Here is a 16,711-nt window from a genome sequence, read left to right as displayed (position 1 = left end):
AACATTCTGCTTCTGCAAGATAAAACAAAACACTCAACATTCTGCTTCTACAAGACAAAACACTCAACATTCTGCTTCTACAAGACAAAACAAAACACTCAACATTCTGCTTCTGCAAGACAAAACAAAACACTCAACATTCTGCTACTACAAGACAAAACATAAAACACTCAACATTCTGCTTCTGCAAGACAAAACAAAACACTCAACATTCTGCTTCTGCAAGACAAAACACTCAACATTCTGCTTCTGCAAAACAAAACATAAAACACTCAACATTCTGCTTCTGCAAGACAAAACACTCAACATTCTGCTTCTGCAAGACAAAACACTCAACATTCTGCTTCTACAAGACAAAACACTCAACATTCTGCTTCTTCAAGACAAAACATAAAACACTCAACAGTCTGCTTCTGCAAAACATAAAACACTCAACATTCTGCTTCTGCAAGACAAAACACTCAACATTCTGCTTCTGCAAGACAAAACACTCAACATTCTCCTTCTTCAAGACAAAACATAAAACACTCAACAGTCTGCTTCTGCAAAACATAAAACACTCAACATTCTGCAAGACAAAACACTCAACATTCTGCTTCTGCAAGACAAAACACTCAACATTCTGCTTCTGCAAGACAAAAGACTCAACATTCTGCTTCTGCAAGACAAAACATAAAACACTCAACATTCTGCTTCTTCAAGACAAAACATAAAACACTCAACATTCTGCTTCTTCAAGACAAAACATAAAACACTCAACATTCTGCTTCTTCAAGACAAAACACTCAACATTCTGCTTCTTCAAGGCAAAACACTCAACATTCTGCTTCTTCAAGACAAAACATAAAACACTCAACATTCTGCTTCTTCAAGACAAAACATAACACTCAACATTCTGCTTCTACAAGACAAAACATAAAACACTCAACATTCTGCTTCTACAAGACAAAACATAAAACACTCAACATTCTGCTTGTTTTCTCATGATTTGGTTGGGTCTAATTGTGTTGCTGTTCTGGGGCTCTGTGGGGTCTTTTTGTGAACAGAGCCCCAGGACCAGCTTGCTTAGGGAACTTCTCAGAGGAATAGTTTATGTGCTCTGGGGCTACGGTGTCTAGATGGAATTTGTATTTGTGGTCCTGGCAACTGGTCCTGGCAACTTTTTGGAACACCATTATTTTGGTGTTCCAAAATTTACTGTCAGATTTACTGTCAGGGCCCAGGTCTGACAGAATCTGTGCAGAAGATCTAGGTGCTACTGTACGCCCTCCTTGGTTGGGGACAGAAGAACCAGATCATCAGCAAACAGTAGACATTTGACTTCAGTTTCTAGTAGGTTGAGGCCGGGTGCTGCAGACTGTTGTAGTGCCTTGCCAATATATATATTGAAGAGGGTGGGGCTTAAGCTGCATTCCTGTCTCACCCCACGGCCCTGTGGGAAGAAATGTGTGTGTTTTTAGCCAATTTTAACCACACACTTGTTGTTTGTGTACATGAATTTTATAATGTCGTATGTTTTCCCCCAACACCACTTTCCATCAATTTGTATCGGTGACCCTGATGCCAAACTGAGTCAAAGCTTTTTTTGAAATTAACAAAGCATGAGAAGACTTTGCCTTTGTTTTGGTTTGTTTGTTTGTCAATTAGGGTGCGCAGGGTGAATACGTGGTCTGTTGTACGGTAAATTGGTAAAAAGCCAATTAACCATTTGAGGTTGAACCTTCGTTAGAGTCCAGTTGTATTTGCATATGGTTACTAGCATCATGATGGCCTAGTGAAAGGGAAAGAAGAGTGCTACATCAGAAATGAGTGGCATTTTGCTCACACAGTGTTTTTTATCCTCCTGCAACACTTCAAAGCCAGCATCCCCTCCCACCAGTGAGAAGGCTTTCCGAGCTGTCCTCCCCTCCCCCTCTGTCCCTCCAGTCTCTGCTCTAAAGCTCATCAAACGAAGGGTCATGGTTTGAGGGGTTCAGCCTCTACTCTGTCCACAGCTGGGAGCTGCCATGTGCTGGGCTGATGGCTGGGAGCTGGGATGCTGTGCTAGGCAGACCAGGTGCCAGGGGACTGCAGAGGGGCTCATCGCTCAGGGGCTCATCGCTCAGCTGGAGAGGAGTCACTCAAGGAGAGCGGGAGTTTGAGGAGAAGAGGATGAGAGGAAATGGAGTTTGAGGCAATGGAGTTTGAGGGGAGGGGGGTTTGAGGGGAGGGGGATTAGAGGAAATGGAGTTTGAGGGGAGGGGGATTAGAGGGGAGGGGGATTAGAGGAAATGGAGTTTGAGGGGAGGGGGATTAGAGGGGAGGGGGATTAGAGGAAATGGAGTTTGAGGGGAGGGGGATTAGAGGGGAGGGGGATTAGAGGGGAGGAGGCAGGAGGAACGGGAGTGAGGGGAGGGGGATTAGAGGAAATGGAGTTTGAGGGGAGGGGGATTAGAGGAAAATGAGTTTGAGGAGGGGGATTAGAGGGGAGGGGGATTAGAGGGGGGGGGGGTAGGAGGAACGGGAGTGAGGGGGAGGAGGGGGGGGATTAGAGGAAATGGAGTTTGAGGGGAAGGGGATTAGAGGGGAGGGGTAGGAGGAAATGGAGTTTGAGGGGAGGGGGATTAGAGGGGAGGGGGATTAGAGGAAATGGAATTTGAGGGGAGGGGGATTAGAGGGGAGGGGGTAGGAGGAAATGGAGTTTGAGGGGAGGGGGATTAGAGGAAAAGGAGTTTGAGGGGAGGCAAGGGGGATTAGAGGAAATGGAGTTTGAGGGGAGGGAATTGTAGGAAACGGTTATTGGGCTGAAGTTTTTATGTACCGAATAAAAATCAAATGTTTAATGTGTTTCCATTGCATTTTCAACTCTACCGATAGTTTTATCACAAACTGCAGCGTTGAATTGAAAATATGTCTTCTCTGTTCTTGGCATGTGCACTCTAGCCAACAGCTCACATATATAGCTCTGCAGCTATGCTAGTGTACTTGATGAGATTATTACAGATAAGAGCAACAATATTTTATTTGTCAAACAGCAGCCAAGCATCGATCATCACGTCACCAGAATAAGACCCTCGATGTGTATTGGAAAGGAGCATCAAGTTCATCACCATACACTTTCACCACCCTGTGAAGTTCATCATAATCGATTTCATCTGTAGCCTAATAAACTACATGGTTTCCTGAGTCGTAGTGGGAGGATCACACACCGTATCATCGCGTGACAAAAAGATCCTGCCATGAAAAACCAACAAATTGTCTATTGTTTTTTTATACAATAGAACCAAAACGTCCTGTTTCCATCCCAGCTGTATTCATACAATAGAACCAAAACATCCTGTTTCCATCCAGCTCCAATAGAACCAAAACGCCATCACAGCTGTATTGTATTACAATAGAACCAAAACGTATCCCAGCATTTATACAATAGAACCAAAACGTCCTGTTTCCATCCCAGCTGTATTCATACAAAACGTCCTGTTTCCATCCCAGAACCAAAAACGTCCTGTTTCCATCCCAGCTGTATTTATACAATAGAACCAAACGTCCTGTTTCCATCCCAGCTGTATTCATACAATAGAACCAAAACGTCCTGTTTCCATCACAGCTGTATTTATACAATAGAACCAAAACGTCCTGTTTCCATCCCAGCTGTATTCATACAATAGAACCAAAACATCCTGTGTGTCGTAATGTTGTTTTATACTGTCTGACTTTACTCCATAAAATCTATGGATGGAAATGTGGTTTATAAAGCCATGTTGAGCTCCAGAATGCAGGACATGGCCATTAGAGGTGTTCAGAAACGCAATGATGCACTACTATTGATACAACAAGTCAAGACTACTCACACAAGTCAAGACCATTGATACCACAGGTCAAGACCATTGATACCACAGGTCAAGACTATTGATACAACAAGTCAAGACTATTGATACAAGTCAAGACTATTGATACCACAAGTCAGGACTATTGAGCTAATGGCATTGATTCAACAAGTCAATACTATTGATACAACAAGTCAGGACTATTGATACAAGTCAAAGTTATTGAGCAAATGACATTGATACAAAAAGGCAAGACTATTGATACCACAAGTCAATACTATTGATACCACAAGTCAATACTATTGATACAACAAATCAAGACTATTGAGCTAATGGCATTGATTCAACAAGTCAATACTATTGATACAACAAGTCAGGACTATTGATACAAGTCAAAGTTATTGAGCAAATGACATTGATACAAAAAGGCAAGACTATTGATACCACAAGTCAATACTATTGATACAACAAGTCAGGACTATTGATACAAAAAGTCAAGACTATTGAGCTGATGTGTCACGCCCTGGTCTTAGTATTTTGTGTTTTCTTTATTATTTTGGTCAGGCCAGGGTGTGACATGGGTTAATTATGTGGTGTGTTTTGTCTTGTGGTTGTTTTGTAGGTTTTGGGATTGTGGTATAGTGGGGTTATCTAGAAAAGTCTATGGTTGCCTGAAGTGGTTCTCAATCAGAGGCAGGTGTTTTCCGTTGTCTCTGATTGGGAACCATATTTAGGCAGCCATATTCTTTGAGTGTTTCATGGGTGATTGTTCCTGTCTCTGTGTTAGTTTGCACCAGATAGGCTGTATAGGTTTTCACGTTACGTTTATTGTTTTTGTATTGTTCATGTTTCATCTTCATTAAAGATGTATCGAATTAACCACGCTGCATTTTGGTCCGATCGCTGCTACACCTCCTCTTCAAACGAAGAGGAGAAAGAAAACCGTAACATGATGGCACTGAAATCAAATCGCATTGAGTGTAAAATAAAATCTGAAGCATTTCAGAGGAAACAAAATCATGTATTTCAATGGCTGTTGGAACATTCTGGATTTTCTAGGAAAGTAGAGTTTGAATCATTTACATCCTTCATTAGGAAAACCAAAACATTATTTAAAGAACAGTTGAGTTGTTGACATTTTCAATGATACGTCAACAACAAAAACAGACACATTGAATGTAAATAACATCAAATAAATCTTACCTTGATCATCAATGTTCAGGTTTTTGATCATCCACTGTACAATGTCAGAACCTGCAAGACAAAACAAAACACTCAACATTCTGCTTCTGCAAGACAAAACAAAACACTCAACATTCTGCTTCTGCAAGACAAAACACTCAACATTCTGCTTCTGCAAGACAAAACACTCAACATTCTGCTTCTGCAAGACAAAACACTCAACATTCTGCTTCTGCAAGACAAAACACTCAACATTCTGCTTCTTCAAGACAAAACATAAAACACTCAACATTCTGCTTCTTCAAGACAAAACATAAAACACTCAACATTCTGCTTCTTCAAGACAAAACATAAAACACTCATCATTCTGCTTCTTCAAGACAAAACAAAACACTCAACATTCTGCTACTGCAAGACAAAACACAACACTCAACAGTCTGCTTCTGCAAGACAAAACACAACACTCAACATTCTGCTTCTTCAAGACAAAACATAAAACACTCAACATTCTGCAAGACAAAACATTCAACATTCTGCTTCTTCAAGACAAAACATAAAACACTCAACAGTCTGCTTCTGCAAGACAAAACATAAAACACTCAACATTCTGCTTCTACAAGACAAAATATTCAACATTCTGCTTCTTCAAGACAAAACATAAAACACTCAACATTCTGCTTCTGCAAAACAAAACATAAAACACTCAACATTCTGCTACTGCAAGACAAGACAAAACACTCAACATTCTGCTTCTGTAAGACAAACACTCAACATTCTGCTTCTACAAGACAAAACAAAACACTCAACATTCTGCTTCTGCAAGACAAAACAAAACACTCAACATTCTGCTTCTGCAAGACAAAACACTCAACATTCTGCTTCTGCAAAACAAAACATAAAACACTCAACATTCTGCTTCTGCAAGACAAAACATAAAACACTCAACATTCTGCTTCTGCAAGACAAAACACTCAACATTCTGCTTCTGCAAGACAAAACACTCAACATTCTGCTTCTGCAAGACAAAACACTCAACATTCTGCTTCTACCAAAACACTCAACATTCTGCTTCTGCAAGACAAAACATAACACTCTTCAAGACAAAACATAAAACACTCAACATTCTGCTTCTTCAAGACAAAACATAAAACACTCAACATTCTGCTGCTTCAAAACAAGACAAAAAACATAAAACACTCAACATTCTGCTTCTGCAAGACAAAACATAAAACACTCAACATTCTGCTTCTGCAAGACAAAACACAAAACACTCAACATTCTGCTTCTGTAAAACAAAACACTCAACATTCTGCTTCTACAAGACAAAACACTCAACATTCTGCTTCTACAAGACAAAACAAAACACTCAACATTCTGCTTCTGCAAGACAAAACAAAACACTCAACATTCTGCTTCTACAAGACAAAACATAAAACACTCAACATTCTGCTTCTAAAGACAAAACATAAAACACTCAACATTCTGCAAGACAAAACAAAACACTCAACATTCTGCTTCTGCAAGACAAAAAACACTCAACATTCTGCTTCTTCAAGACAAAACATAAAACACTCAACATTCTGCTTCTGCAAGACAAAACACTCAACATTCTGCTTCTGCAAGACAAAACACTCAACATTCTGCTTCTACAAGACAAAACACTCAACATTCTGCTTCTTCAAGACAAAACATAAAACACTCAACAGTCTGCTTCTGCAAAACATAAAACACTCAACATTCTGCAAGACAAAACACTCAACAGTCTGCTTCTGCAAAACATAAAACACTCAACATTCTGCTTCTGCAAGACAAAACACTCAACATTCTGCTTCTGCAAGACAAAACACTCAACATTCTGCTTCTTCAAGACAAAACATAAAACACTCAACAGTCTGCTTCTGCAAAACATAAAACACTCAACATTCTGCAAGACAAAACACTCAACAGTCTGCTTCTGCAAAACATAAAACACTCAACATTCTGCTTCTGCAAGACAAAACACTCAACATTCTGCTTCTGCAAGACAAAACACTCAACATTCTGCTTCTGCAAGACAAAACATAAAACACTCAACATTCTGCTTCTTCAAGACAAAACATAAAACACTCAACATTCTGCTTCTTCAAGACAAAACATAAAACACTCAACATTCTGCTTCTTCAAGACAAAACACTCAACATTCTGCTTCTTCAAGGCAAAACACTCAACATTCTGCTTCTTCAAGACAAAACATAAAACACTCAACATTCTGCTTCTTCAAGACAAAACATAAAACACTCAACATTCTGCTTCTTCAAGACAAAACATAAAACACTCAACATTCTGCTTCTTCAAGACAAAACATAAAACACTCAACATTCTGCTTCTTCAAGACAAAACATAAAACACTCAACATTCTGCTTCTTCAAGACAAAACATAAAACACTCAACATTCTGCTTCTTCAAGACAAAACATAAAACACTCAACATTCTGCTTCTACAAGACAAAACATAAAACACTCAACATTCTGCTTCTTCAAGACAAAACATAAAACACTCAACATTCTGCTTCTACAAGACAAAACATAAAACACTCAACATTCTGCTTCTTCAAGACAAAACATAAAACACTCAACATTCTGCTTCTACAAGACAAAACATAAAACACTCAACATTCTGCTTCTTCAAGACAAAACACTCAACATTCTGCTTCTTACAAGACAAGACAAAACACTCAACATTCTGCTTCTTACAAGACAAAACAAAACACTCAACATTCTGCTTCTTCAAGACAAAACATAAAACACTCAACATTCTGCTTCTGCAAGACAAAACACTCAACATTCTGCTTCTTCAAGACAAAACACTCAACATTCTGCTTCTTCAAGACAAAACACTCAACATTCTGCTTCTTCAAGACAAAACACTCAACATTCTGCTTCTTCAAGACAAAACATAAACACTCAACATTCTGCTTCTTCAAGACAAAACACTCAACATTCTGCTTCTTCAAGACAAAACACTCAACAAAAACATGTGAGTGGAAAAAACAACCTATTGAAATAACTTTAGATAAATGTCCCTTCTCATCTACAGTATATTGTTACATGCATATCTAAAGGAGATGTGAGTCTGAAACATCGCCACAGTTCTCCTTTCCTTACTGCAGCAAATCTCCTACCAGTTTATGTTCACCGCTCCCCAATCCAATCCATTTCTAAAGGACCAGACAGAATAAAGCAAGTCTGAGAGTCAATCTACAGAGACTACATTACAGAATAAATTAAAAAGCAAGTCTGAGAGTCAATCTGCAGAGACAACATTACAGAATAAATTAAAAAGCAAGACAGACAGTCAATCTGCAGAGACTACATTAGAATAAATTAAAAAGCGAGACAGAGTCAATCTGCAGAGACAACATTAGAATAAATTAAAAAGCAAGACAGAGTCAATCTGCAGAGACTACATTAGAATAAATTAAAAAGCGAGACAGAGTCAATCTGCAGAGACTACATTAGAATAAATTAAAAAGCGAGACAGTCAATCTGCAGAGACAACATTACAGAATAAATTAAAAAGCAAGTCTGACAGTCAATCTGCAGAGACAACATTACAGAATAAATTAAAAAGCGAGGCAGACAGTCAATCTGCAGAGACAACAATAGAATGTAGATTAGAATACAGAACACACAAAGCCAACTGCTGTGTTTGGATAAACAAGTCAAGGGCCTATATTTCCCTGAATGCCTTTAATCACGGTGAGCTTATCAAATAAAATGACATACAATCAGTGTAAATTCTATGGAGCATTTTTTTTACAATGTAATTTCACAGTGAACAAAAAGCTAGGCCTTGCCAACATAAAATCCAAGGCCTGGAATACAAACCTGGACCAATCTAAATACCATAAACATATACTGTAGAGATGCACACACACAAACACTCTACGGACCCATGGAATCTTAACAGACCCTCTATAGACCCATGTGATTCTAATAGACATTCTATAGACCGATATTATTGTCATAAACACTCTATGGATCCATAAGATTCTAATAGACCCTCTATGGACCCATATGATTCTAAAAGGCCCATAAGATTCTAATAGACCCTCTATGGACCCATAAGATTCTAATAGACCCTCTATAAACCCATATGATTCTAACAGACTCTCTATGGACCCATAGGATTCTAACAGACTCTCTATGGACCCATAGGATTCTAATAGACCCATATGATTCTAATATAAAAGTCTCCATTCAGCACCATGGACAGCACTACTAACAGCTCCTACAGTTTTGATAGTAGCTGCTACCAGAATCGAGGCTCCATTCAGCGCCATGGACAGCACTACTAACAGCTCCTACAGTATTGACAGTAGCTGCTACCAGAATCAAGGCTCGATTCAACACCATGGACAGCACTACTAACAGCTCCTACAGTATTGACAGTAGCTGCTACCAGAATCAAGGCTCGATTCAACACCATGGACAGCACTACTAACAGCTCCTACAGTATTGACAGTAGCTGCTACCAGAATCAAGGCTCGATTCAACACCATGGACAGCACTACTAACAGCTCCTACAGTATTGACAGTAGCTGCTACCAGAATCAAGGCTCGATTCAACACCATGGACAGCACTACTAACAGCTCCTACAGTTTTGATAGTAGCTGCTACCAGAATCGAGGCTCCATTCAGCACCATGGACAGCACTACTAAAAGCTCCTACAGTATTGACAGTAGCTGCTACCAGAATCAAGGCTCGATTCAACACCATGGACAGCACTACTAACAGCTCCTACAGTATTGACAGTAGCTGCTACCAGAATCAAGGCTCAATTCAGCACCATGGACAGCACTACTAGCAGCTCCTACAGTTTTGATAGTAGCTGCTACCAGAATCGAGGCTCCATTCAGCACCATGGACAGCACTACTAAAAGCTCCTACAGTATTGACAGTAGCTGCTACCAGAATCAAGGCTCCATTCAGCACCATGGACAGCACTACTAAAAGCTCCTACAGTATTGACAGTAGCTGCTACCAGAATCAAGGCTCGATTCAACACCATGGACAGCACTACTAACAGCTCCTCCAGTATGTCATCATTATATACCGGGAAGGTAAAACAGGACTCATTGTTATTACAGAACCTGGGCAGATCTGGACAGGAGAATAAAACAGGCTGTGTTTCAAATGGCACCCTATTTCCTATGTAGTGCCCTACTGTGCTCTGATCAACATGAGTGTTCTATATAGGGAATAGGGCTCTGGTCAACAGTAGTGTTCTATATAGGGAATAGGGCCCTGGTCAACAGAAGTGCTCTACAAAGGGAACAGGGTACCATTTGGGACATCACTATAGTAACAGAAGAGGCACTAGACTTTAATTACAGCCTTATCAACCCTCATGTAACAGGACACACACCAGGTGACAGACACTGGGCTGTCATCTCAACCCTCATGACGCAGGACACACACCAGGTGTGTGAAGAACAGACAGCGTCAACATAAGCAGAATAGTTGTTTGTGTGTCAGAGCGTCAATATGGGCTGACTGATGGTCTATTGATCTGTTATTACCTACTGATGGTCTATTGATCTGTTATTACCTACTGATAGTCTGTTACTGTTGATCTGTTATTACCTACTGATAGTCTGTTACTGTTGATCTGTTATTACCTACTGATGGTCTGCTACTGTTGATCTGTTATTACCTACTGATGGTCTGCTACTGTTGATCTGTTATTACCTACTGATGGTCTGCTACTGTTGAACTATTATTAACTACTGATGATCTATTGATCTGCTATTACCTACTGATGGTCTGTTGATCTGTTATTACCTACTGATGGTCTGTTGAACCAGTCCATTCAGCAGCCATCTCCCTCAGACAGCCGTCCATCTCCACCAGTCCATTCAGCAGCCATCTCCCTCAGACAGCCGTCCATCTCCACCAGTCCATAGAGCAGCCATCTCCCTCAGACAGCCGTCCATCTCCACCAGTCCATTCAGCAGCCATCTCCCTCAGACAGCCGTCCATCTCCACCAGTCCATAGAGCAGCCATCTCCCTCAGACAGCCGTCCATCTCCACCAGTCCATTCAGCAGCCATCTCCCTCAGACAGCCGTCCATCTCCACCAGTCCATTCAGCAGCCATCTCCCTCAGACAGCCGTCCATCTCCACCAGTCCATTCAGCAGCCATCTCCCTCAGACAGCCGTCCATCTCCACCAGTCCATTCAGCAGCCATCTCCCTCAGACAGCCGTCCATCTCCATCAGTCCATAGAGCAGCCATCTCCCTCAGACAGCCGTCCATCTCCACCAGTCCATAGAGCAGCCAGCTCTCTCAGACAGCCGTCCAGCTCCACCAGTCCATTCAGGTAATTTCGTTCAAAATCAAGGTTTTAGGTATGGAATTTGGATTTGGAAGGTTTTAATGTTGAGGTTAGTATGCTGTGAAGTGACGTACATTAACCTGATGACTGTTATTTATTGAATCCACTATGTTTAATTGTTACCCAATTAAATGAAACATTTAACTCATTAGGGATTTGGGGGCAACACGGAATAAATTGTTTAACGAGTTAGCATCTCCAAAATTAAACTCTAGAAGATATATGTTATATCGATTACAGTCACTTATTAATCATTACCTCATATCAGCCTCATTCTGAACAGTCGTAACCTTCTTGGATCTGCAAGAACCCCAACCTTTGCACATCATTCAGTACTATGCAAATTGTTTTAATTATCTATTTACTAACTAACTAAATAATAACACAGAATACACATACATAGAGAAAAAGTGACATTTATCGTGGAAACATTCTAGGACTGTCTTTACATTAATCATATACCTTTTTCTCACCAACCGCCGCCCGTTTTGGTAATAAGAAGCAATGAATGTATTTACGTGTTTGAATACCGTTGTTCATCATCTATCTCTGTTGAAACCAAACCTTCTTGAAAGGGGGTTCTGTTGGCCTCACCCCGGCCACTTGTACATATTCTGGTTGTCCAGCAGATGTCACAATGTCCTTCTTCTTAGTTGTCCGGTCTCCAATGGGCTGTTTTTGTTCAGAACTTGTTCTTAGCCCATATGGATATTCAGAGTTTGAACACCTTTACATGGACAGCTGCAGCCTGTTCATGTTCGGGTATAGTTTGGTGAGTTCATCTTCTTCACCTCGTGTTGTTTCAACCATTTCCCACATGGAGCGAACACTCCACGTTTCCTGGTCTGGTAGGTGAGGTTATCTTCTCATCTAGTGTTGAGGTTGAGAATTTCAGAGTTTTAACCATTTCAACGTGTGGACCACGGTCTCACATCTTCTGGTCTGGTATGTAAATTCTTAGTCAGTCCTTTTAAGCACTCTGGTCAAAAAGGGCAATTCCATCACTCTGACAAGCTCTCTGACCTCATTCAGGGCATGGCTATTTAATGTGCAAAGGATATGATTATAAGTTCTGTCTTATGACTCCTACATCCAACATGGGGATGGAAACTTAACAGCTAGAGGGGGTGTTAAGTTACAGTATTTGGTTCATACAGTTAATAACATCACAAAATGAAAAACATTATTATTCTTTAGGTCCCAACTGACCATATCCCATATTCAGATGTTAGACATGTTGTTCCAAAGTTCCCTTTTTGGACGTTAGAGTTTTTGGCGAAAGTCTCTCTCGAGAAAAAGACCTTCTGATTCCAATACTGAAGGGTAGAGAGAGAAAGTTTCCTCCTCTAGAGATTTACAGCAGGGTGTGAAGGGTGACCATCCAGCAACTCCCCCTCTAGAGATTTACAGCAGGGTGTGAAGGGTGACCATCCAGCAACTCCCCCTCTAGAGATTTACAGCAGGGTGTGAAGGGTGACCATCCAGCAACTCCCCTCTCTAGAGATTTACAGCAGGGTGTGAAGGGTGACCATCCAGCAACTCCCCCCATCTAGAGATTTACAGCAGGGTGTGAAGGGTGACCATCCAGTTTTTCAAAATTCTCCCCCTCTTAGGATTTACAGCAGGGTGTGAAGGGTGACCATCCAGCAACTCCCCCTCTAGAGATTTACAGCAGGGTGTGAAGGGTGACCATCCAGCAACTCCCCCTCTCTTCTCTGTGGGAGAGAGAGCGCCTGGTTACTGTCACCCCCTCTCCCCCCCCATCAGTCTGATCTGCCCATTCTTCCCAGACAGTCATGTAACCGGTCTTTCTCTCTCTCTGCCTCCATCTATTTTTCCTCTCTATAAATATATACATATAGAGTTGAAGTCGGAAGTTTACATACACCTAAGCCAAATACATTAAAAATCAGTTTTTCAAAATTCCTGACATTTAATCCTACTGGAAATTCCCTGTCTTAGGTCAGCTACGATCACCACTTTATTTTAAGAATGTGAAATGTCAGAATAATAGTAGAGAGAATGATTTATTTCAGCTTGTATTTCTTTCATCACATTTTTAAATTGCTCAGTGGACTTGTGGAGGTCAAAATGTTTTTCTGAATTTCTTTTGATTTTCCCATGTTCAAAAAGAGGCTTTTGAATGGTTGAAATAAAGGTAACCTCTTGACTCAAATTATGTCAATTAGCGTTGGAAAAATGACTTGTGTCCTGCACAAAGTAGATGTGAAATAATCTGTCTGAACCGTTGGAAAAATGACTTGTGTCCTGCACAAAGTAGATGTCCGAACCGACTTGCCAAAACTATAGTTTGTTGACAAGAAATTTGTGGCGTGGTTGAAAATGAGTTTTAATGACTCCAACCTCAGTGTATGTAAATTTCCGACTTCAACCTTATATATATATATATATATATATATATATATATCTTTCTTTCGCTCTCACTCTCTCAAACACACACACATCTTTTTACTGTAACTATAAAAAAATGTATCTTACCTGAAAAAACACTTGGGATTTTAGATAAAAAACTCTTGACTGTGCGGACAGGAATTCCATTTGTCTCATCTTGCATATGAGCGATGACATCTTCCATCTGGAAAAGAAAGGAGATGGTTGAAGGAAAAGCTCAATCAGCAGCATCAATACTCAGGGGAGAGTGGGGGAAGTTGAACCAAAGGGGGAAGTTGAGCCAAAGAGGGAAGGTGAACCAAAGGGGGAAGGTGAACCAAAGGGGGGGAAGTTGAGCCAAAGGGGGAAGTTGAACCAAAGGGGAAGGTGAACCAAAGGGGGAAGGTGAACCAAAGGGGGAAGGTGAACCAAAGGGGGAAGGTGAAACAAAGGGGGGGGAAGTTGAACCAAAGGGGGGGGTTGAGCCAAAGGGGGAAGTTGAACCAAAGGGGGAGGTTTAGTCACCATTGTTCCTAGGAAACACAAATGAATCATGTGACCAAATATGCAGGAAGAGGTCATCAGTTCATGGAGTCTGAAGGATGAAACCACATGGAAAAAGTGACCAGCAAGTTAGGTCTAAAACAACAGATTTTCACCAAGTCAAATGATTTTATTGTGTTAGAGGTTTTATTATGCTTGTATCTAAACCCAAGTAGATCATTTTAACATAATTATAAACATCAGTTGGGGCCTCTATTAGCTTCAATATGAGGTCCTAAATATAGTATGAAAGTGCAGCCTTGTAGCTGTGTAGGCTAATATAGTCAAAATGTTTGCCTTGGGGTAAGTTGAGCCATATCAAGTTCAGTAAATGTTTCTGTTTTCTTCCCCATACCACCCCATACCCAGATACCACCCCATACCCAGATACCACCACATACCCAGATACCACCCCATACCCAGATACCACCCCATACCCAGATACCACCCCATACCCAGATACCACCCCATACCCAGATACCACCCCATACCCAGATACCACCCATACCCAGATACCACCCCCCAGATACCCCCCAGATACCACCCCATACCCAGATACCACCCCATACCCAGATACCACCCCATACCCAGATACCACCCCATACCCAGATACCACCCCATACCCAGATACCACCCCATACCCAGATACCACCCCATACCCAGACCACCCCATACCCAGATACCACCCCATACCCAGATACCACCCCATACCACCCCATACCCATATACAACCCCATACCCATATACCAACCCAAACAGGGACCACCCCATACCCAGATACCACCCCATACCCAGATACCACCCCATACCCAGAGACCACCCCAAACAGGTACCACCCCATACCCAGATACCACCCCATACCCAGATACCACCCCAAACAGGGACCACCCCATACCCAGATACCACCCCATACCCAGAGGCCACCCCATACCCAGATACCACCCCATACCCAGAGGCCACCCCATACCCAGATACCACCCCAAACAGGGACCACCCCATACCCAGATACCACCCCATACCCAGATACCACCCCATACCCCCCATACCCAGATACCACCCCATACCCAGATACCACCCCATACCCAGATACCACCCCATACCCAGATACCACCCCATACCCAGATACCCCCCAGATACCACCCCATACCCAGATACCACCCCATACCCAGATACCACCCCATACCCAGATACCACCCCATACCCAGATACCACCCCATACCCAGATACCACCCCATACCCAGATACCACCCCATACCCAGATACCACCCCATACCCAGATACCACCCCATACCCAGATACCACCCCATACCCAGATACCACCCCATACCCAGATACCACCCCATACCCATATACCACCCCATACCCAGATACCACCCCATACCCAGATACCACCCCATACCCAGATACCACCCCATACCCAGATACCACCCCATACCCATATACCCCCCATACCCATATACCACCCCATACCCAGATACCACCCCCACCCCAAACCCAGATACCACTCCATACCCAGATACCACCCCCCCATACCCAGATACCACCCCATACCCAGATACCACCCCATACCCAGATACCACCCCATACCCAGATACCACCCATACCCAGATACCACCCCAAACAGGGACCACTCCATACCCAGGGACCACCCCCCAGATACCACCCCAGATACCACCCCATACCCAGATACCACCCCATACCCAGATACCACCCCAAACAGGGACCACTCCATACCCAGATACCAGGGACCACCCCATACCCAGATACCACCCCATACCCAGGGACCACCCCATACCCAGATACCACCCCATACCCAGATACCACCCCATACCCAGATACCACCCCATACCCAGAGGCCACCCCATACCCAGGGACCACCCCAGGGACCACCCCATACCCAGAGGCAAACACCCCATACAGGGACCCCCCATACCCAGATACCACCCCAAACCAGAGGACCCCATACCCAGATACCACCCCATACCCAGGGGACCACCCCCCAGGGACCACCCCATACCCAGGGACCACCCCATACCCAGATACCACCCCAAACAGGGACCACTCCATACCCAGATACCACTCCATAACCATATACCACCCCATACCCAGATACCACCCCCCAGAGGCCACCCCATACCCAGGGACCACCCCATACCCAGAGGCCACCCCATACCCAGATACCACCCCAAACAGGGACCACTCCATACCCAGGGACCACCCCATACCCAGGGACCACCCCATACCCAGATACCACCCCAAACAGGGACCACCCATACCCAGATACCACTCCATAACCATATACCACCCCATACCCAGATACCACTCCATAACCATATACCCCCATACCCAGATACCACCCCATACCCAGGGACCACTCCATACCCATATACCACCCCATACCCAGATACCACT

The 16,711-nt window shown here is 42.6% G+C and overlaps 1 protein-coding gene across 1 annotated transcript in view; it reads right to left on the bottom strand.

The window, feature by feature from the left end:
• Nucleotides 1-16,711, bottom strand: part of rgs7b (regulator of G protein signaling 7b) — a 143,567-nt gene that overhangs the window by 85,183 nt on the left and 41,673 nt on the right. Inside the window, exons 3-4 of the mRNA XM_042317120.1 lie at nt 13,865-13,961; nt 5,010-5,060 (exon numbers count right to left, since the gene is read on the bottom strand). Of these exons, the coding sequence (XP_042173054.1) occupies nt 5,010-5,060; nt 13,865-13,961 (148 nt within the window). The remainder of the gene's footprint in view (nt 1-5,009; nt 5,061-13,864; nt 13,962-16,711) is intronic.

Source organism: Oncorhynchus tshawytscha, unplaced genomic scaffold (genome assembly GCF_018296145.1).
Source record: "Oncorhynchus tshawytscha isolate Ot180627B unplaced genomic scaffold, Otsh_v2.0 Un_contig_4162_pilon_pilon, whole genome shotgun sequence".
In the NCBI taxonomy this organism is placed as follows: Eukaryota; Metazoa; Chordata; class Actinopteri; order Salmoniformes; family Salmonidae; genus Oncorhynchus; species Oncorhynchus tshawytscha.
The sequence above is the reverse complement of the archived record's forward strand: the minus strand, read 5'-3'. Positions and strand labels throughout refer to the sequence as shown.